The following is a 22,368-nucleotide window of genomic DNA, read 5'->3' as shown; positions in this document are numbered from 1 at the left end:
ACAGACGTGCTATCTTCATCTTCTACACTTAAAAAGAAGACAGCACTCTTCTGCTTCAAACCTTTAGTTTCTGGGCCATTGCAAAATCTAAAGATTGTCAACATTAATCCAAAGGGTGTAAGACTAGGAAAATTTCCTCTATCATTCCACCCCTCAGAAAAGCAACAGCAGCAACAAAACAGGCTTCTAAAATATCTCTGGAAAATACGCTTATGGAAATGTTCATAGGTATAATAAATGCCATGTGTGTTATAACACCAATCCAAAGGATTTTTTTTTTTTGGCTGAGATACAGTCAGATTTCATGTCCAAGAAATGGGACCCTGAGGCCTCTAACCAGGAAGCAGCTCACTGTGCTGACAGTCATCTGCAGATGGTTATCAGCGAGCAAGAGCCCCCAGTGCCACAGGGCTGGGGCTTTTGTACACTTTTGACTTTGTGTCTCGCCTATATGGCAAACTCTTTTTCACTGAATGCTCCAGACTATTACTAGTGACTAGGATGGGAAGGGAGGTGGACGGAAGGCGGCCGCAGGAGAGATGCGATCAGGCAGCGCCTTTCTACAGGTGTGCTGACTAACCCTCTGATGTGCACACATGGGTGTGGCCAGCTGGCAGGGCTGTTTCCTGTCTTTCCCCCATAGCCCTTGGGTCCCCCTCTAACCTTACCAGAGACAATTCACACTTTATTACCTTATATGCTGATTCTTCTGTTTAAAAATGCTTGGAGATGTGACCCTGTACAGTGGTTCATGTCTGAGTGATTAGACTGTCTCTGACACCTGTATCAAAGGTCTATTCTTTGCCCTCCATCTCCTGTGTGCCAGAGGCCTCATTGGTCCCATTTCTTTTTTGACTCCTGCATGTTAAGTCAGGTTAGAGGTGGAAAGCTGGGGCTAGTCCAGAGACTATAGTGGTTGCCTGGTCTGCAGCCTTCTAGGACCTGCTTCCTTGTAGGGTTGAGCATCAGCATGCTACAGCAGATACGTGTTTTCTAATTATCTGTAAAATGAGAACAGCAACAGCTACTTTAGAGTTGAAGAGTAGAATTCATGTATGTAAAACAATAAGAGCCTCTACGCCCCATTGTAAACATTCTCTATTTCTAATCCAATCTCTTGGCCAGAAATTATCGCTTATCCTTCTCCTTCTTCCTCCTCATTGCCTTCATCATCTTGATGTTTTTGTTTTTGAGACAGCTCTGGCTGATCTGAACTCAGACCAGGCTGGCTTGGAACTCAAACAGCTTTGCCTATCTCTTTCTCCCGAGTGGTGGGATAAAAAGGCATGTGGTATATGCTCAGTCTGACTGGGAATTAAGTCATATGTATTGTTCTGATTACATGTTTTAATTTGTGCTCGGGCTTGGCCTGATAATTCGGCACACCTTTCCCTGTTCTTACCTTTGTGTGCTATAGTTCAGGCTGGGCTCCCCTACCCACCATTTTTTTTTGTGCCCTGTTTGCTTGTGTGTATTGAAAAGCTAAGAGGTGAATGCTGTAAAAGTTTAGAATTATACCAGAATGAAAACCTACCCATTACTGCCTCCAAAGGCAAATCCCGACCCCAAACGTTCCTCTAGTTCCTTTATTGAAGACGGACTGTTTTGCCCATGAACTTTCTGTATGCACTGCTGTCTGCCTTTGAAATCATCCCACGTTTCTTTGATTTATCTCATTACCCAAGTCACAGCCAGTTCTTGAGGCAGGGATCAGCAGGAGCATCAGTTTGGTGGCACACCCTGCAGATGCCCAGAGCACACATTTCTTTTATCATTTAAATTTTTTCCCATATCTTTTTCCTCAGAAATTAAGTTACTGAAACAAATTATATGAACATTTTAAAGATTGTGTGGCTATATTAGAAATAATATTTACAAGGATATCACCGATCTCTTTTCCTCTAAAATAAAATATGAGAATGCATTTCTATTCAGTGCTTAGAAGAGAACCTCACAATAAGAACGTATTCAATAGATACTAAATGAATAAACAAGCACTTGAAATACAGGGTTCACCTGTTTTGTAATACCCTTTTCTAACCCTTCTATGAAACAAATTAGTTCTGGAAAAGGTTCTCTTTAGCCTAAGCCAGCATTGCACTTAATAACATCATCCCGCATGGGCACTACTTAAAGAATATGTTGTTAAGGAAGGTTTCCAGTTTTAAAACTGCTGTGTAGCTTTCTTACGTTTACTATTCAAACACCAGTGTGCAGCCCCCCCTCCCCCCCAGTTAGGTGAACTTTAACTGCATTTTCAGCCTTTTATGGACTTGTGTAAAATTACTTTGATTAATTTTTGATTGATGATGTTGTAACTGGAGGTCTCTCATCCTGCCTGGTCCCATAGCCACTTTTAAAATAACCACTCAGAGGTTTAATATTAATTAATTACATACTATTTGGCCTATTAGCTCAGACTTATTATTAATTAGATCTTACAATTTAAAGGAACCATTTCTATTAGTTTATATTTTACCATGAGGCTCATGACTTGTTACTTCATATCCTGGTTCTCCGGCAACTACTTGTGTCTCTCTCGACTCTACCTTCTTTCTCCCTGTATCTGTTTAGTTTCCAGCCTAGCTATATTCTGCCCTGCCATAGGCCAAAGCAGCTTCTTTATTAATTAATGGTAATAAAACATATTCACAGTATACAGCAGGCTTTTAGAAATTTGGTTGTAGGACAACCTAAATGCATTCTTAGAATCTCTCTGGTCAGCAAGGATCCCTGAGCCTCATTATAGAGTTGAAGTCAGTTCTCTGGAGCTCTAGGGAACTACAGGGACAATCAGGTGCAACAGGAGGGGGTGGCCAAGGAATTTATAGTTGGGGTGTGGGTTTTGGAGAAAGATGAAACCCAGCTTTCTGATCTGAATAGTGACATAGTTGTTGTTGTTGTTGTTAAGTTATACAGAATGAATGAACTTGGATTTTAATGAAGGATCTGGAATGTGCTTCAGTTGTTACCAGCTGCTTGTAAATAGCAAGCAGAGATGGGATTACCTTGTGGCCAGCCATGGGTGATTCAGAGTTTGGTAGTTTGGAGGGTTTGTTCTGGGATAGACAAAGGATGCTGGTCTTTATTTCTCACCATATCTTGAACAGTAGCTATTTTCAGGCTTCTGTGTGAAATGAGGTCACACCTAATTAGGGCAGAACACAATGTCCGATACACAGTAGTCACGAGAGTAGGGGTTATACCCAAAGTTTGTAGTAGGGTATTTGATTTTTGTTGTATTTGAATAGGGCTTTTCTGTCTGTTACATTTATTGTTGTTTATCAGAAAGCCTGTCATTTTTCTTCATGGCCCAGGTCCTTTCTCTTTTAAAATAATACTTTTCTTTTGTACTCTAAAAGTATCAGATGAAACTGTAGTTCTTCCATCTAGATTAAAATGCTGTGAGCATTGAGACTATCAAAATATAAATGTCTTCGTTATGTCCTATACTGAACCTTTCCAGGACTATTCCCTCATTGAATGGCCTTATAGAGCTCCTCTCTCCTCTGGGCTCAGCTTTTCACTAATATTGCCTTCTCATTTGTAGAGGATGTCTTCCTGCCTTTCATTGCATCCATCCCTCTTGCTTGTACACTGTAGGCACTGGGTCTCTTAAATTAAGAGACCTAGAGCTCCCTTTAAGGTGTCTGCCAAAATAATAACAGTACATATGTAGAGAAAATTTAAAAACATTGGAGAAAAGTCTTAGAGCATTTTAAGTTTTAAAAATGCGTTCATACAGTATATTTTGACCTTGTTTTCTCCTCTCCCAACTCTTCTCAGATCCTTTTCATCTCCCTACCTAACCAACTTCAGGTGTGCCTGTGTGCTCTCTTTCTCAAAGCAAAGCAAGCAAGCAAACAAACAAAACAAACAAAAGACCTACTAAATCTAAAATCTAAACCCCCCAAGAAATGAAAATCAAAGCAAACAATAAGAGCAGTAAGAAAAAAAAATCTAACAACACCAAAAAACAACTCCTCAAAACATGGAGTTTATTTTGTGTTAGCCAGCTATTCCTGGACATGTATGTGGCTTTCCCTGGAGTGTGGATGCCCGACACTGAGTGACCTGGGACCTGAGACGAGATAGGTTACAGGCCTAGGAGAAAACCTACTGTGTTATTTTGCTAAATGAACAAAGCAATAAAATGTCTCCCAGTGACATATTGCTGTAACCATAGAAGCGTGCATTGCTCAATCCATATCTGCGAAACTTCCCGTGGGAGCTGGGTAATAACACAGAGACCCATAACTGCACAATGTGTAGAGAGTGAGAGACTTTGAACAGTCAGCCCTAAATGGAATGTCTGCTCATCTTAAGTCTCAGGGATCTATATGGAAGAAAAGACATTGTAAGAGCCAAAGGTGGTGGAGGGTTTCAGGAAAACAGTGTCTTCCAGGTGTAACGGATGCACGTCGGATCTCACAGACAGTGACAGCAGGCACCAGACCTTTACAGGTTCGAGCTGGACAGAACCCCAGCTCTGAGCAGGGAAGTAGACCCTAAGTCCTCCCTCTAGTCAAGAAGTATTTGTAATTGATACCTGCTAGGAAAGGGAAATAAGAGGTTTAGGATTTGAATGGACTGCTAGTATCGACAGCTCCTCATCCATTTTCATTCTGGAATCCTATCCATGTCAGGGTCCGTAAGCCTTGGTTTATGTGAGTGATTATGCTTCCTGGGATTGCTCTCATAACTGTATCATAACCGTACTTGAGCTTATGAGTTCTAAAGTGTGGGGACTGTCCAGTGCTGTGTTTCAGTGCTAACACTGCGGTCCTCTACTTTTCCTATCATAATGTGTATGCTCACGAGAAATACTGCAGTCTTGTGGCCAGAAGGTTGCAGTCCTGGCATGGATGCTGTAAAGCAAAGGTGACAGCAGAGGCCCGCTTTCTCTTCTGTCACCCCTCAATCCCACCATCTATGTTTCATGTCCCTTGGGTCCCTGAAACCAAACCCTCTCCTCCTCCTCAGTCGCTGGAGTCCGTCCCCGGACTGACACCGCTCTGCATGTAGCCAGGGCGATTTGCTGACCAGGTCTGCCTGCAGGTTTTGTTTCTTTGGATGCTTGGCTTCCCCTCTTCATGGTTGTGGTTTATAGCGCGGTGGGCCACACATGGTTTGTTTCTCCTAATTTCTCACTAATGGCGAAGTCTGATGGGATTACACGACAAACAGATCAGTCCACATGCTGACCACCTAACCGTGGAGTTGGGTATGTGGGCTTTTTAGCAGCGGCTCTCAGAGTCCGGTGGTCGTTTCCCTGTGCGGATGTGAAACTCAATACTAGAGCGTCAAGGCCTCTTTAAGGAAACTCTGGCTTTCTTGGAGTTGTTACACACCGTGGTGAATTTTAAGTGATTTTTTTTTTTATTGCTAAGTTAAAACAACTTGAAAATATCTGCTAGTAGAACTTGGGAATGAAGCTTCAAGGTGTAGGTAGCCCTCGCTTGCATCATTGTGATACGGTTGGTGCATTTTTCTTGGTCACTAGGTCGCCCCCAATGACGAAGCGGTGGTGACGTTGTTATGTGAGTGGGCCGTGAGCTGCAAACGATCTGGCAAGCACAGGGCCATGGCCGTGGCGAAACTCCTGGAGAAAAGGCAAGCAGAGATCGAGGCAGAGGTAGGTCCAGTCTTCTCTCTACTTATTCCTGATGTAGGCTTAAAATACTGCTCCAAGGAGGGACATCTTGGCCCTTCTCTGTATTATGTTAGCTTTCTTTGTCTTGAGAAAGGCGTGGGAGGGATATGTCATCTTCTCAAGACTGGTAGTAGGATCTAAGTAGACACTGAATAATTTGAGTTTGAGAATAATTAAGAACTGTATCTATTAAAGTTAAATTTTAACATCTGAAAAGAACAAAGAAACCCAGTTTTGTGACACTGAGGTTCATATTTTATGAATCCTTCTTCCCTCCCCCTTCCCTCCCTCCCTTTTTCTTTTCTTCCTTCCTTCCTTCCTTCCTTCCTTCCTTTGTTTCTTTTTTTGTTTTTTTTTGTTTTTTTTCTAAACAGGGTTTCTCTGTGTAGCTCTGGCTGTCGTTGGATTCTCTCTCTAGACCAAGCTGGCCTCGACGTCAGAGTTCCACCCTCCTCTGCCTCCCCAGTGCTGGTATTAAAGGTGTGTGCCCCCACAGCCGGGTTAAGTGAACATTTTTAAAGTAAATATTAGCCCAGTGGCCAAGGGAATGTGTGTGAGCTGCTGCACCCTGATGACTTGTAGCCTCCCATGCGGTTCTGCTTCACGGTGCTCTCCCCTTTCCTCTACCAGACCCCAGAGTGCGCTTCTAGAAGTGTAAATGGGCCTGATCGTAGTTCTCCCTTCCTAAGGCAGACAGAGTTTCTAAGACCCACAGAACTTCCTGTTGCTTGCCCTACCCACCTTTTCCTACAATATCTGGAACCTGTTGTCCTGGGGGCTACAATTCTCACCCTGATCTTGGTTGTCTGTCCCCTCACCACATACAACTTACTTTTGTTTTCAGGCCTTTGCTCTGGCTGTCCCTTCTGGGTGGCAAATTGTGCTCCTGAACATTTTCTTGTCCACTGTCCCTCCACAGAGCACTGGTGTTTAATTAAGCATCTTCCTGTGGGACATCCTTAGGTAACATGACGTTTCCTAGGTGACGGAAAGTCTGCCATTGCCCTGTGACCATATCCACATCGTTTTCCTCACTGCAGCACCAGTGAAAGTCGATGATGTCCCTGTCAGAACGCCAGCTTGACAACAGTGACCTTGTCCGTCCTGGCCTGGGTTCTGCATTGGGCTTCTCAAGTTGTGGCGTGAATAGATGATCTGGCTCTCCATAGGGCTTTTCTAGATGTTTCCTGAGCCACGGAGAGTCCAGGAGGTCCCAGTTTTGTTGAAGTATGAAAAATAAGCAAAAGAATGTTTTTGGAAGAACTGTTTGCTTTTCCAGTTGACAGCTCCTACCACACATTCTATAGGCATCTTCCTGACAAAAACATAACACAGTAACCGGAGTCATAACCGTGTGCCAGAGAGCCCAGGAAAAAGCAGTAGACTTGCACTTAGGCTGTTTCCAGCAGTTGTGCCTAGGAGTAAGGAATATTTAAATTGCACTGTCTTGTATAATCAGTGGGGGCACTACTAATAGTGCAGAGTTTACTGTACAGAAATGACAGCTTACACAGATTACGTTCCCCGGGGTGTTCTTTGGATCTGTTGCCGAGAGGTTGGTTTCCTCTATTGGAAATGATACTCTCTGTGGCCTGTGTTTTTCAGATGGTGCTGAAGTCTCAGTTCCTTGATTGTCTAAGAGTTCGGATGTTTATCCGAGCTGGCAGATCGTCATCTCTTGTAACTGTACTCATGCACCGTTCTGTTTGTTTTTAACCTCAGAGATGTGGTGACTCGGAAGTCCTGGATGAGAAGGAGTCAATTTCTTCAGCCTCGCTTGCTGGGTCTAGCTTGCCTGTTTTCCAGAATGTTTTACTAAGATTTTTAGATACACAGGCCCCATCACTTTGTAAGTAAAAAAGTCATTTCACTTTTGATGAGGGATTTCCCTCCCTCCTTCCCTCCCTCCCTCCCTCCCTCCCTCCCTCTCTCCCTCCCTCCCTCCCACTGTGTGAGCAGTGTTAGCTTGCTCACCATTTTTCCAGGGTATTCCCATGGAAGATGGAGAAGAACACAAAAGTGGCAGAGTGAGAAGCGATAGGTATTGGAGGGAAGGGAGAAATTTGTGGAAAGAAGGTAAAATAGCAAACTAAATACATGTTTTTATGACTGTCTTGCAGAGGGATCTTGTTTTGGCTGATCTTTGGGACAAGGCAAGGCTTTCCTTGAGTTTTCTGAAGGCCTTAGAGCCCTGGGCAATGGCTCTCAATGCTGCTGTCCTTGACTGTACAGTTCCTCAGTGGTGCCTCACACCATAAAGTTACTTTGTTGCTTCTTCGTAACTGTAATTCTGCTACTGTTATAAATAGTAATGTAACTGTCTGATATTGGATATGCGGCCCAACAAAGGGGTCTCAGACCACAGGTTGAGAACCAATGGCCTTGGTGCAAGCAAGTATTGGAACCGAACAAGTGGTCTGAAAGTAGGAAACCAGAAGATGAGAGGTAGAAGATACCTGATAGCAGAAAGCCAGGCACGGGACTGGGCAGCTCTAAATTATCTTGGGCCATGTAGGAGGTGCACAGTTGTCCACCCATTTCAATTGTCTTTGGGGAGAATGTCTGTCCTTTGCCCCTTCTGGGTCATGTTTTCTGTCTGAGAGATCCATTCAGTTTCCCTGAGAAGAGGCTGCCTTCCATTGAGCGTGAGAGGAGACACTTAGGAGCCATCTTCAGGGGATGAAGCACATCAGCTTTTGAATGAGTTCATTTTGGGGGTTGGTGTTTATGTGAATGATGGTGCCAGGCATCTAACTTTGTAGACTTAGCTGTACAGTTTTCTAAGCTCATCTAAAAGGGTATGATATAAAGCTTGTAGAATATTGTTATGATACTGAAAATCCTAACCTGAACTCTACAGATGGGTTAGGAATTGAGGGGGAGAAAAACTTCCAAGCTGACTGCTGCCTTGTGTCCCTTTATCTCCTCTCTTTCATGGCAAGTTGGCATCGGTCACTCTTCTCATTGCTGTGAGGAGATGCCTGATAAAAGCAGTTGAAGGAAAGGTTCGCTTTTCCCGAGGACACAGTCCGTCATGGTGGGGAGTCGGGGATCCAGGTGCTTGAGGTGGCTAAGCATCCTGCACCCACACTCAGGAGGCAGAGGGCAAAGCTTGGTGGTCAGCTCGTTTTTAATTTGGTTCAGTCCAGTGTCTTAGCCAAAGCAAAGGTGCTACCCACATTCAGGGGCTTCCCACTTATCACGATCTGGAAACTCCCCCACAGACACGCACAGAGCATTGTTTCCATGACGATGCTAAATCTCATCTAGTTTACAGTCAAGACCAGCCATAATAGGATGCTCCCCCACGCCTGCCTCTTTAGCATTTAAACTATCATTAAGTCTCACTTGAAATAGTGCACATATATACCCCGAAGATGCAGCCCTCTTAATGTATTTAAAGATAACCACAAATTGTGTTAGCAATAAAAGGAAACCAATCCAGCTAGGCTTTGGCTTGCATTATGAAGTACATGGTCATTTATTTTTCAGGAACAACTATCAATAAGCTTGGAATTGTTTTTAGTAAATAGGGTCCATATTTTCCTGTTAATAGTGCACAATAAAAAGCTGCCTATCAGGCCTAGAGAGAAGGCACTTAACTGTTCTCCAGAGGACCCAGGCTCGGTTCCCAGCATTCTTTAAGGGAAGCTGGCATCCATCTGCACCTCCAGCTCCAGGGCATCCTACGCCCTCTCCTCACCTCTGAGGGGACCAGTGTGCAAATAAACTCATGGCACATGCGTGCGCGCGCACACACACACACACACACACACACACACACCCCTAAAAAGAAACTAACCCGTCTATCAGTGCTTTATAAACGTTGGTGCCTTAGTCAATGTTTGAATGAAACTCAAAAAGGAGAACTTACTATTTTTTCGTTGACACTTTTATAGTATATAATGATTGTGGTTACACTCAGTTTCCATACCCTTCACTCTTCCCAGTCCCCCCCCACTCCCCTGCCATGCCTCCCTTCTACCCAAGATCTACTTCTCCTCTATTCCCTTAAAGAATAGCCGTCTTCCGGGGGATAGCAACTGAAAGTGGCGTAACAAATTACAACAAGAGGAGGCACAAGCCCTCATGTCAAGGATAGAAGAGACAACCCAATAGGAGGAAAAGGGTCCCAAGCACAGATGAAAGAGTCAGAGATACCCATTACTCCCACTGTTAAGGAGTTCCACAGAACACAAAGCTATTACAACCATAACACAGATACAGAGGACCTAGCTCAGAGTTCTACAGGGTCTTTGATTACTGCTGCAGTTTCCGTGAGCCCCTGTGAGCCCTGCTTAGTTGATTTTGTAGCCTGTGGTCTCATGGTGTCCCCAACCCCTCTGGCTCCCACCGTCCTTCCTCTCCCTCTTCTATGGGTTACCCTGGCTCTGCATAGTATTTGGCTGTGAAGTTTCTGCATCTGCTCCCATCAGTTGCCGGATGAAGCCTCTCTGATTACAGTTGGGCTAGGGTTTGATCTATGAGTATAGCAGGAGCAGGTTATCATTAAGAATGATGTCCTTGTTTTTTTTTTTTTTTTTGCCAATCAGGTTTGTTCTTAACCTGGATCTCTAGGCTGTCCAACCTCTTGTTCCTGGCTACCCAGGCAGTGCCAGGCATGCGCTCCCTTTTGTGAAGTGGGCCTCATATTGGACCAGTCATTGTACCACTTTTACCCCAGTACATCTTGCAGGCAGGGCAGATTGTAGGTCAGAGGTTTTGTGGCAGGGTTGATGTCCCAGTCCCAGTGCTGGGAGCCTTGCCTGGTTACAGAAGCTGTCAGTTTGGGCCCCATACTCCCCATTACTGGGAGACTTCATTAGGGTCACTCTCATAGATTCCAGGGAGTTTCCACTATGCTCAGTTTCTACAGGGCCCCCAAATGCCCCCCCCCCCCAATCTAGTCGTTTTTCCCAGTACTAGTTCTCTCTTCTCCCCACCGGATCCTTCCTGTTCCCATCCCTATCCACACCCCATCCGCCCACAAAATATCTTCTATTTCCATTTTCCAGGGAAGAAGACCCTTCCTTGTGCATAACTTAGAGCCCCTCTTATTACTTCACCTCTCTGGGTCTGTGGATAGTAGCATGATTACCTTTCCCTTAACAGACTATATCCCCATAGAATTTGAATACACAACATGTTTGTCCTTCCGGGACTGTCTGACTTATCACACTTACAATGATTTTTCCAGTTTACATTCATTTACCTGCTCATTTCATGATTTGATTTTATTTTTAACAGCCGAGTAGTACTCGGTTGTGTAAATGTACCACATTATCTTTACCCATTCTTTGTTTGGGTTGTTTTCAGTTTCTTACAGCTGGATCTTAGGGAGCCATTTCCTCAAGTGAGGCTCCTTCTTTGATGACTCTCGTTTGTGTTAAGCTGGCATAAAACCAGCCAGTATGCTCCTCTGCTACCCTTCCTAATGAAAATGTTATGAAACCTTGAAGGGATTGTTGTCTTCTCTTTATTTTTTGCCTGGCCAAGGACTCTCTGACTGCATTTGTTTCTCACGCAGCGGACCCCAACAGCGAGTGCGAGAAGGTGGAGTTTGTGAACTTGGTGCTGCTCTTCTGTGAGTTTATCCGCCACGACGTCTTCTCCCATGATGCCTACATGTGCACCCTCATCTCGCGAGGAGATCTGTCCGTCACTGCCTCTGCAGGGGAGAATGCAGACGAACACTATTCCAAGGACCATGATATGAAGATGGAGGTATACCCCTGGGCTTGATGTCCGTACCTCATCCCAAAGTGAACTCCGCTGGGGGAGTCAGTTTCAGATAGGCAGTTTGGTGATGGGAAGACAATGGGATTTTAGTTCCTTTCTCTCTACAAAGTTTATTTCCCCTCCAATCACAGACGACAAATTTGATTATATATCTTCTAGAATTTTCTACGTTGTATAGTTATTGAAAAGATGAGACTGACCACAGTTTTTTTTTTCTTCATGAGTTTAAAATGATATGCTTTTAGCTTTAGATGTGTGTAGCCTGAAATTTTCTTTTTGTTTTGTGCCTCACAGGTGAACTTGTTTTCCTCTCGCACCCCTTGGGCTTTCATTCCAAGGAGGGTCTCCCTACACCACTCTTGGCCAAATAGAGGGAGAGTCCCTCGTTCTTAATAACACAGATTTTCTTCTCAAAATTTAATCTCTTTCTAAAATAGGGTAGATTGTTCTTTGCAGCGATTTCTGCTGTGGGTTTGATGACTGTACGGCGTTCTGTCAGGTTCTGACATTCTAGACATTGTCCCAGATATTTAAAATTTCAAGATAAAATGATTTAGGTGACAGGGAGAAGCAGTGGAAATTGATGACACTCTGGGAGTACTCAAATTACAGCTTTATTTCTGTTATTAAATATGAATTTGCCAGGTACTCTTATGCTATGCTTATTTAAAGTTGTAGGTATATTTGTTTGTTTTTTAAAACATCTCATTTTATTCTTGGATCTTTAAGAATCTCATTTTTTTTAATATTATTATTGGAAATAGCTCAGTGAAAGAAGTTGTGGCCGATTTGTTTTATGAGGGAGGGGGACTTGATCGGGGGAGGGGGAGGGAAATGGGAAGCGGTTGCAGGGAGAAGGCAGAAATCCTAAATAAATAAATAAATAAATAAAAGAGCTAGTGGGAAAAGCCTAAGCTATAGGTTGAGCTTTCATAGTTAATAAAAAAAAAAAGAAGAAGAAGCTCTGTGCTCTTCCTTTAAAACATCATGGGAGTTAAGGCCTTCTCTTCACGGGGGACAGATTGTGACTCTAACACACAATGCAGGCCTTCAAGTTTCCTTTAAATCTTTTAGAGGAGTAGACAGTGAGAGTGACAGACAGGACGCTGAACAACTTCCTGTCATCTTTCAACCTCCGGCTTTTAAACTGCAGCTTTTAACAACGCGGCTTTCTTTTTCCGGCACTCACCAGGAACACAGTATCATGGCGCACATGGGCCTCGGCTCAGGAACCGCTCACATTTTTGACGAAGTAGACAAGAGTGACTTTAAAAGTGACTTTGGTTCTGAGTTTCCAGTAGGTTCAACCTTTGGTTCTCATTGGCAGCTAACCCACCACCCCTCCCCAGCTTGTCTCCATCCTTTTGTTTCTTGCCTGGTGTGCTGGAATGATTCACTTGTGATGGCGATATCACCTTCACTAAGTCACCTGCTTGCCTGTGGTTGTTCTGTCTCAGGCCAGCCTCACTGCCGGTCCGCTTTGCCCCCTTTGAAAAGGCTACAAAGCTGACTGGCTTTGACACTTTCATTTTGGGATCATCCTCTCTGGGGAGTGTGGGGGTGTACATCGAGTTTCTAAAGAATAGCGGTATGACTCATTCATTTTTCTACCATCTCTCAGTGTAATGTGTTTTTCATGAATCTTACTGTTTATAAAAGCATTGTTTGTACATTTTGGAATATTTATCTATGGATTAATCTTATTAAGTGTTATTAAGCATGTGTTTTTGGAGGAAATGTAACCCTTTGAGGTTAACACTTTTAAGTTTGCTTGCATGGCCAGTCCTCTTACTGGTTTGACCACTCTCCCCCCACTTGCTTTTCTCATGTGTGATTTTCATTTTCTGATTTAATTTTGTAGAAATTAATAGAATTTCTACTTATCTTTCTGATCATTATTTTGTGAGCGTCTTGTGTCTGACGTTCTGGTACGTGGCACAGTGGCTGGGCCCTCTTCATTAATGATGTCTAATATTTGTTTTTACATGACATAGATTTTCTCTCCCATGCCTGGAGAGTCCTGTGAGAATGCCAACCCTTCCCTGAGCCGAAGAATGTCGGTTAATGGTGAGAAACTGCTGAAGAGAGAAAAAACAAGGGAGTTGATCTTTCCGTCAAATTACGACCTCCTCCGCCACCTGCAGTACGCAACCCACTTTCCCATACCTCTGGTAAGTCACGGTTCCATCGGCATGTACCAGGATGAGTTCATTGCGTGGTCATTAGTGACTTGGCTGTCGGATTACCCACCCGCTCGTCCGCTCACACGTAACGATGTCAGGTGAAACTTTGCGCTGTTGGTTTGATGGCTGTAATTTGGATCATATGGCCTGTGTATACAGATAATAGCTTGGATGTTATGGTGTGATTATTGGTCACTAATTAGATTTAATAGAATTCCCAATATCAATATCCTTATATTAAAAGGATTTGAGTGACTACAAGTAATGCCTAGATATGTTTCCTACTTTAATTTGAAAGTCGTTTGCGGGTTAATTTTTTTTCACTCATATTGTTTGAGTATTGGTACTTTTTGCATTTTACAGATGAGTAAGAATTTAGGGCCAGTTTAGCAATTGGGTGGAAACCTTTGTGTCACTAACAGGCAGGCTTTTGTCATTCTGGGTCCCTTCTGTTTTCAAAGTGAGTCACTGAGGAGGTGTTTCTGAGTTGATGACAGGGTTGGTAGGTGGGGTGGGCTTGGCTTTAGACTTGGTGGATTCAAAGCTTAGGTAGCACCTGAAGAGAGCGTGGCAGGAACTGTGTGTTGAAGTCTTAAGTAGTGAAGTGTTTATCCCTAAGAGAGACGAGAATATTTTTGATGGTTGTAATGAACATTGGGCTAAAAGCTGAGACATTTTTAATTTTTCGGGTAACTGTTTCCTGAATGCTTTGGACACTTACAAGTTTTGGGCAGGAAGCTGAGGATTTTGTGAAAACTAAATATAGTTGATATTTTGGAATATCTACCTAAATGACTCAAATTGATTAAGTTCATATTTTTTTTGTCTTATGTCAGTTAAAATGCCCTTTTTGTTTGTGTGCTTATGCTATGTAAAAAAAAATTTACAGAATCCTTTGTTGTGCATCTCGGAATATTATCAGTAATTTTCTATGGTTCTTTCTGTCACCAGCTTGCAGTACAGCAGAGTAAACTGGCAGTCCATTTGTGGTAGAGGAGAGGTTGGCCTTATGTATTCCAGATGTTTCTGGCATATTCATGCATGAGCTATCATGTCTTGGGGTTGTTTTGAAATATTAAGTGTAATCTTGGCAGTAGTGGCACACGCCTTTGATCCCAGCACTAGGGAGACACAGAGGCAGGTGGATCTCTGTGAGTTTGAGGCCAGCCTGGTCTACAAAGTAAATTCTGGGACAGGCAGAGCTACACAGAAACTCTGTCTCAAGAAACAAAACCAAAAAAAACCCCAGCAAAGTATAAAACAATACAGTGAAGTGCTGGAAGTAGTTGAGACTTACATGCACTGGCCTGTGTAAGCAGATGTTACAGTCTGTCTGCCTTCTCTGTGCTTCTGGGATCTGAACAGGTACCCAAAATCGACTTCTTTGTTGTGTTGTTCACGTGACCTTGTCTATCTCCTTAGAGAGAAGTGCTGCTGGACAACGCCCCTTGACAGCTGTTAAAGGATCTAATTTTAATTTTAATATTTTTTTTGTGTGTGCTTATGCACGCATATAAGGTGTATATTGTGGGTTGAGTGTGTATGCAAGTATGTTCACCTGTGCACACATTCACGGGGGCCAGAGGAGTGTGTACCACGTAATGCTTCTCCATTTGACACAGGTTTCTTACGGTAGCTAGAACGAAGCTGGTGGCCACTGGACTCCAGTGACCTTACTCTCTGCTCCCTACAGTCCTGGGGTACAGGAGTGAGTGGCAATTCCTGGCTTTTTACATGGATTCTGAGATCTAAACTTAGGTCGTCATGATTGCACGGGAAGCATTCTTACCTGCTACGCCACCTTTGGGTCCAGTTTTTGGTTAACTTTTATTCTAGTTTGCTATCTGCTGCTGTGATAACCACCACCAAAAGGAAAAGGTTTGCTTCATTCCACAGGTTTGCTTCATTTCTTTTTTTTTTAATTTATTTATTTATTAAAGATTTCTGTCTCTTCCCAGCCACCGCCTCCCATTTCCCTCCCCCTCCCCAAATTAAGTCCCCCCCAGCCCGAAAAGCAATCAGGGTTCCCTGCCCTGTGGGAAGTCCAAGGAACCCCCCACCTCCATCCATGTCTAGTAAGTTGAGCATCCAAACTGCCTAGGCTCCCACAAAGCCAGTACGTGCAGTAGGATCAGAAACCCATTGCCATTGTTCTTGAGTTCTCAGTAGTCCTCATTGTCCGCTATGTTCAGAGAGTCCGGTTTTATCCCAGGCTTTTCCAGACCCAGGCCAGCTGGTCTTGGTGAGTTCCCAGTAGAACATCCCCATTGTCTCAGTGTGTGGGTGCACCCCTCACGGTCCTGAGTTCCTTGCTCGTGCTCTCTCTCCTTCTGCTCCTGATTTGGACCTTGAGAATTCAGTCCTGTGCTCCAATGTGGGTCTCTGTCTCTGTCTCCTTTCATCGCTTGCTGAAGGTTAATATTCAGGAGGATGCCTATATGTTTTTCTTTGGGTTCTCCTTATTTAGCTTCTCTAGGATCACTAATTATAGGCTCAATGTCCTTGGTTTATGGCTAGAAACCAAATATGAGTGAGTACATCCCATGTTCCTCTTTTTGTGTCTGGCTTACCTCACTCAGGATAGTGTTTTCTATTTCCATCCATTTGTATGCAAAATTCAAGAAGTCCTTGTTTTTTACTGCTGAGTAGTACTCTAATATGTATATATTCCATACTTTCTTCATCCATTCTTCCATTGAAGGGCATCTAGGTTGTTTCCAGGTTCTGGCTATCACAAACAATGCTGCTATGAACATAGTAGAGCATATACTTTTGTTGTATGATAAGGCCTCTCTTGGGTATATTCCCAAGAGTGGTATTGCGGGGTCCAGGGGTAAGTTGATCCCGAATTTCCTGAGAAACCGCCATACTGCTTTCCATAGTGGTTGCACAAGTTTGCATTCCCACCAGCAATGGATGAGTGTACCCCTTTCTCCACAACCTCTCCAACAAAGGCTATCATTGGTGTTTTTGATTTTCGCCATTCTGACAGGTGTAAGATGGTATCTTAAAGTTGTCTTGATTTGCATTTCCCTGATCGATAAGGAAGTTGAGCATGACCTTAAGTGTCTTTTGGCCATTTGAAGTTCTTCTGTTGAGAATTCTCTGTTCAGCTCAATGCCCCATTTTATAATTGGGTTGGTTAGCCTTTTACGGTCTAGTTTCTTGAGTTCTTTATATATTTTGGAGATCAGACCTTTGTCAGTTGCGGGGTTGGTGAAGATCTTCTCCCAGTTAGTGGGTTGCCTTTGTGTCTTAGCGACAGTGTCCTTTGCTTTACAGAAGCTTCTCAGTCTCAGGAGGTCCCATTTATTCAATGAGGTCCTTAATGTCTGTGCTGCTGGGGTTCTATGTAAGAAGTGGTCTCCTGTGCCCATGTGTTGTAGAGTACTTCCCACTTTCTCTTCTATCAGGTTCAGTGTGTTCAGACTGATATTGAGGTCTTTAATCCATTTGGACTTGAGTTTTGTGCATGGTGATAGATATGGATCTATTTTCATTCTTCTACAGGTTGACATCCAGTTTTGCCAGCACAATTTGTTGAAGATGCTCTCTTTTTTCCATTGTATACTTTTAGCTCCTTTATCGAAAATCAGGTGTTCATAGGTTTGTGGGTTAATGTCAGGGTCTTCTATTCGATTCCATTGGTCGACTTCTCTGTTTTTATGCCAATACCAAGCTGTTTTCAATACTGTAGCTCTGTAGTAGAGTTTGAAGTCAGGGATGGTAATGCCTCCAGACGCTCCTTTGTTGTATAAGATTGTTTTGGCTATCCTGGGTTTTTTGTTTTTCCATATAAAGTTGATGATTGTCTTCTCCAGATCTGTGAAGAATTTTGATGGGATTTTGATGGGGATTGCATTGAATCTATAGATTGCTTTTGGTAGAATTGCCATTTTTACTATGTTGATCCTCCCAATCCAGGAGCAAGGGAGATCTTTCCATTTTCTGGTGTCCTCTTCAATTTCTTTCTTCAAAGACTTAAAGTTCTTGTCAAATAGATCTTTCACATCCTTGGTCAGAGTTACCCCAAGATATTTTATGCTATTTGTGGCTATCGTGAAAGGTGATGCTTCTCTAATTTCCCTCTCTGTTTCTTTATCCTTAGTGTATAGGAAGGCCACTGATTTTTTGGAGTTGATCTTGTATCCTGCCACATTACTAAAGGTGTTTATCAGCTGTAGGAGTTCTTTGGTAGAGTTTTTGGGGTCGCTTATGTATACTATCATATCATCTGCAAATAACGAGAGCTTAACTTCTTCTTTTCCGATACGAATCCCCTTGATCCCTTTATGTTGTCTTATTGCTATTGCTAGAACTTCAAGCACTATATTGAAGAGGTATGGAGAGAGTGGACATCCTTGTCGTGTTCCTGATTTTAGTGGGATGGCTTTGAGTTTTTCTCCATTTAATTTAATGTTAGCTGACGGCTTGATGTAAATAGCTTTTATTATATTTAGGTATGACCCTTGTATCCCTAATCTCTCCAAGACTTTTATCATAAAGGGGTGTTGAATTTTGTCAAATGCTTTTTCAGCATCTAATGAAATGATCATATGGGTTTTTTCTTTCAGTTGATTTATATGCTGGATTACATTGATAGATTTGCGTATGTTGAACCAGCCCTGCATCTCTGGGATGAAGCCTACTTGATCATAATGGATAATTTTTCTAATGTGTTCTTGGATTCGGTTTGCCAGTATTTTATTGAGAATTTTTGCGTCGATATTCATGAGTGAGATAGGTCTGTAATTCTCTTTCTTGGTTGGGTCTTTGTGTGGTTTTGGTATCAGGGTAACTGTAGCTTCATAAAAGGAATTTGGCAATGACTCTTCTGTTTCTATATTGTGAAATACATTAAGGAGTATAGGTATTAGCTCTTCTTGGAAGTTCTGGTAGAATTCTGCATTGAAACCATCTGGTCCTGGGCTTTTTTTGGAAGGTAGATTTTTGATAACGGTTTCTAGTTCTTCGCGACTAACAGGCCTATTTAGATCGTTCACCTGGTTTTGGTTTAGCTTTGGTATGTGGCACTTATCTAAAAAAAGGTTTGCTTCATTTCACCGGTGATTGCAGTCTATCACGAAGGAGGGAATTAGGGCAGAAATCGAGCTAGGAACTGAAGAAGAGGCCACGGAGGATGCTTCTTCCTTCCTTCCTTCCTTCCTTCCTTCCTTCTATCTTTCTTTCTTTCTTTCTTTTTTTGCTCAGCCAGTTCTCATATACCTCTAGGCACTGCCCAGGGTGGCATGGCCCCTTCCACATTAATCATTCCTCAAGAAAATGCCTGTAGACTGTGGGCCAGTCTGAAAAATGAACCCACCTTGTGTCACATCGACCAAGGAGGGAGCATAAAGGGCTCCTTGAGCAAAGATTCAAAAATTGTACTGAGCATTCTGTTTCATGGCTGTTTTGATCTGCTCACCAGAGCGGGGGCTGTGGGGGGGGGATGTTGTTCTATTGTGTATGTGTTCTGGGGGAATGTTGTTCTATTGTGTATGTGTTCTGCTCGCTCGCCTGTAACCCGGCAAGGATGTACAGGGTGTCAGACATGTCGTAATGATTGGAGTTCCTGTCATGGATACTTTCCAGAAACTGCTGTTAGATGTTTCTTTTTAAAATATAGACAATTAGTGCTTTTTAAATTACTTTCATCAGACCAAGAATGTATTTGTGAACTTATACACAGGACTTTGAAACTAATTGTTGAAGTACAAAAATAATACTGCAATCTAAGAACACATTCATCCTCCCTCCCTCCTTTCCTCCCCAACCCTCTCCTGTATGTGTGTGTGTGCACGAGCACACACGGCTATAAAATCTGTACAGGCTTGTAATACTTCTTTCTCGGATGCCTCCGCTCCCACGTGTGGTATTTCAGGCATGTGCTACCACATCTAGGCCAGAGTCACCATCACTCATCACTATTGCAATGTAGTCCTTTGTCCCTCCCTCCCTTTCTCACTCTCTCCTTCTTCTTCTTCTTCTTCTTCTTCTTCTTCTTCTTCTTCTTCTTCATCTTCTTCTTTTCTATTTTTTAGGTAGGGTTTCTTTATGTAGCCTTGGCTGTCCTAGAACTACCTGTTCTAGGTAGTTGGCCTCAAACTCACAGAGATTCACCTGCCTCTACCTTCCATGTGGATCAAAGGCATGTGTGTGCCACCCCGGCCTGCCTGCTTGCCCTCCCTCCCTCCCTCCCTCCCTCCCTCCCTCCCTCCCTTCCTAGATTTATTTATTTGATGTGGATATGTGTGAGTGCTTGCATGTGTGCATGTGTACCATCAGCATATCCGGTACCGGAGGAGGCGAGAAGAGGGTTTTGGATCTGCAAGTGGAGTTACAAGCAATTGTGAGCCTCCTGATATGGGGTGCTGGGGACTGAACCTGGGTCCTCTGCAAGACTAACAAATGCTTTTAGCTGCTGAGCTGTCTCTCTAGCCCATTATTAACTATTTTATGTGGGTTTTTTTTGTAATGTTACAAATACACACAGAAGAGCTGCCTTTGGTAGCACATGTCTATAATCCTGGAATTTGGGAGGTAGACGGAGGAAGATCAGGAGTTTAAGATTATGTGTGACTACATAGTGAGCTTAGTGCTACATACAGCAAGCTGTAGGAGGTCATGGTGTCCTCCCCATCCCCTACCCCCAATACACACACACACACACACACACACACACACACACACACGAAGAGAGAGGGAACTAGACCAAAACACAAACTGAAACCTCATTCATGCTGATCAGTACTTTTCTGATTTTCCTAGTAAGTTTATTCAATGCCGTGCCTCACCTGGGTATGTATTAGCGATAGGGAGGATGTGCTCACAGCTGGAGTGACTTGTACTTTGTACTGCAGATTCTTTCTGATTGGCCATGTGTCTAGATTTAAGAGGTACCATGATCTAATCTAGTCTATGTTCCTAGCATGGCCTAGTGATGAGTCCTTGTCTCTACTTTAAGATTCTTTGGCTAGTCTTATATTTCTAACACCTTTGATGTGGATTTTCACTTCCAAAACAGTTTCAACAATTAACATAATTTAACAGCTCCCTCGTGTTCTTAAAAACATACCCCATGTATTTGCAACCCCCTTTTAAAATTAATTAGGAATAGGGTCTCATTTTATAGACCAGGATGGCTTGCAATTCACTAGCCAATGCTAGTCACAAACTCATAACAATCCTTTGACCTCAACCTCCAGGATGTGGAATTAACCACTGTGATCCGAGTTCTGTCACTGTTAACTTTTTATAACTAAAAGTTGTTACTGCTACAAAAAATGAGATGTTAAAAGTAGGACTACTGAATAGCGCATTTGCTAACTTTCAAAGTGGTAGGATAAAAATGAAGACATTGCGGGTATTTTGATGTCTTTATTTTTTAGGTTGCGGAAGACCTTTAAGGATGTGTTGCTGACGAGTTTCCTGGCAGCTTAGATGCAGATTAATTGGCATGTTTTCATCAAGAAGTGAGTTGCAGCCATTGCAATGAGTCTCAGAGTCTCTGCCCTGGCTCTCCTCACTTTGGTCATCCAGGTTGACCTTGGTTCAACGTGCTCTGGTAACTTTCCTGTGCAGATATTTGGGCTAAAGAATACCAGCTACTGTGTGAGGACAGGGCGGGCTTGTATTGAGAAAAGGACTTCCCACAGGAACCAGTCCATGTTTGCTAGCCATCAGCAGCTTTTATCATTAACTACTTTTATCTGTGAAAACTATGACCAGCTTTGTGGTTCAGTCAGAAAGCAGGGCTGGTATGCGAAACCCCGTGTTTTAAACATCACTTTCACATCTTGAGTTTTCTTTCTGAGCCTTAGCCTTTTTAGGTGAGGCAAAAGTCTCAGTGACCTTCAGTCGAAATGCGTTTGAGAGATGATAGTACAGGACTGGATCAAAACACAAATTGGACACAGCCAGGAGCAGTGTGGCCTCTTTGGCTTTGAAGAGGGAGATCCTAGTTGAGCAATCAGATATGACCTCTGTCTGGCTGAGGGTGTACGGGATCCTGACAGCGTGGTACGGAACAAAGCAGATGATGTAACTGACCGTCACCAAGAGAATGTTGGCTAGAGCCGTCTTCACGTTTGCACAGTCTGCGTTGTCTCTGTTCCTGTAGAGCTGCCGAATTACAAGGAAGTTGGATATCAAAATGATGGCCGAGAAGTTTAAGAATATTGCCACACATATAAAATTTGTCAGCAGATGCCAGTTTCTTCCAAACTCCCTTTTGAACTCCATGCAACCTACGTTTGACTTTTCTTTGATGTCCTTGATGGGAATCAACATGTTCGGCACCATTATGAGAAGGACCATGAGCCACACGACAGTCGATATCATCTTTGCAAATCCGGGTTCCTGTATGCGGTATATTTTGCAGCTGTGTGTTAACTGAAGACAGCGGTCAATGCTGACAAAGGCTAAGAAGATGATAGAGAGGTACATATTGATATAAATAAGGCAGGCTGTTACTTGGCAGTGGAATATCTTTAGCTTCCAGGGTGCCACACCCAAGTCAACAACAATTTTTACTGGCAATGCCAGAGTGAGCAGGAAATCAGCTGTAAGCAGGTTGATTAAGTATATGCTCACACACCTGTGATTTGTGGTTTTCTGTATAAAAGCCCATGTTGCAAAACAACTTCCAATGATTCCAATGAGGAAAACTAAATAAAAAAAGTATGTAAATGGTTCCAGATCGCTGTAAACTGGACAGAACAGTGAACTATTTGTCATCTTCGGAGATAAGCTTGAGTTCAGTATTTAAAAACAACTGTCCACGGCTCTGTTAAA

The 22,368-nt window shown here is 43.0% G+C and overlaps 2 protein-coding genes across 14 annotated transcripts in view; one reads left to right on the top strand and one right to left on the bottom strand.

Moving 5' to 3' along the window:
* Med12l (mediator complex subunit 12L) overlaps positions 1-22,368 on the top strand; it is a 310,727-nt gene that overhangs the window by 76,800 nt on the left and 211,559 nt on the right. For all 13 annotated transcript variants that reach the window (XR_005974940.1, XM_041659476.1, XM_041659477.1 and 10 more), the window contains 5 exons: positions 5,504-5,635; positions 7,376-7,502; positions 11,181-11,377; positions 12,585-12,689; positions 13,387-13,563. Coding sequence is in view for 12 of the 13 variants with exons in the window: in XM_041659476.1 (XP_041515410.1) it covers positions 5,504-5,635; positions 7,376-7,502; positions 11,181-11,377; positions 12,585-12,689; positions 13,387-13,563 (738 nt within the window). In the remaining variant the exon portion in view is untranslated. The remainder of the gene's footprint in view (positions 1-5,503; positions 5,636-7,375; positions 7,503-11,180; positions 11,378-12,584; positions 12,690-13,386; positions 13,564-22,368) is intronic.
* Gpr171 (G protein-coupled receptor 171) lies at positions 20,948-22,329 on the bottom strand. Its single transcript, XM_041659488.1, has one exon. It carries the CDS (start codon positions 22,309-22,311, stop codon positions 21,352-21,354), a length of 960 nt encoding a protein of 319 aa, XP_041515422.1. The 5' UTR covers positions 22,312-22,329; the 3' UTR covers positions 20,948-21,351.

This window comes from Microtus oregoni, unplaced genomic scaffold, assembly GCF_018167655.1.
Source record: "Microtus oregoni isolate MIOR12 unplaced genomic scaffold, Mior012 000010F_ref0000083, whole genome shotgun sequence".
Taxonomy (NCBI): Eukaryota; Metazoa; Chordata; class Mammalia; order Rodentia; family Cricetidae; genus Microtus; species Microtus oregoni.
The sequence above is the reverse complement of the archived record's forward strand: the minus strand, read 5'-3'. Positions and strand labels throughout refer to the sequence as shown.

Coding starts and splice junctions, on each gene's coding strand:
- Gpr171 (XM_041659488.1), bottom strand. CDS start 22,311: ATGACAAATAGTTCACTGTTCTGTCCAGTTTACAGCGATCTGGAACCA.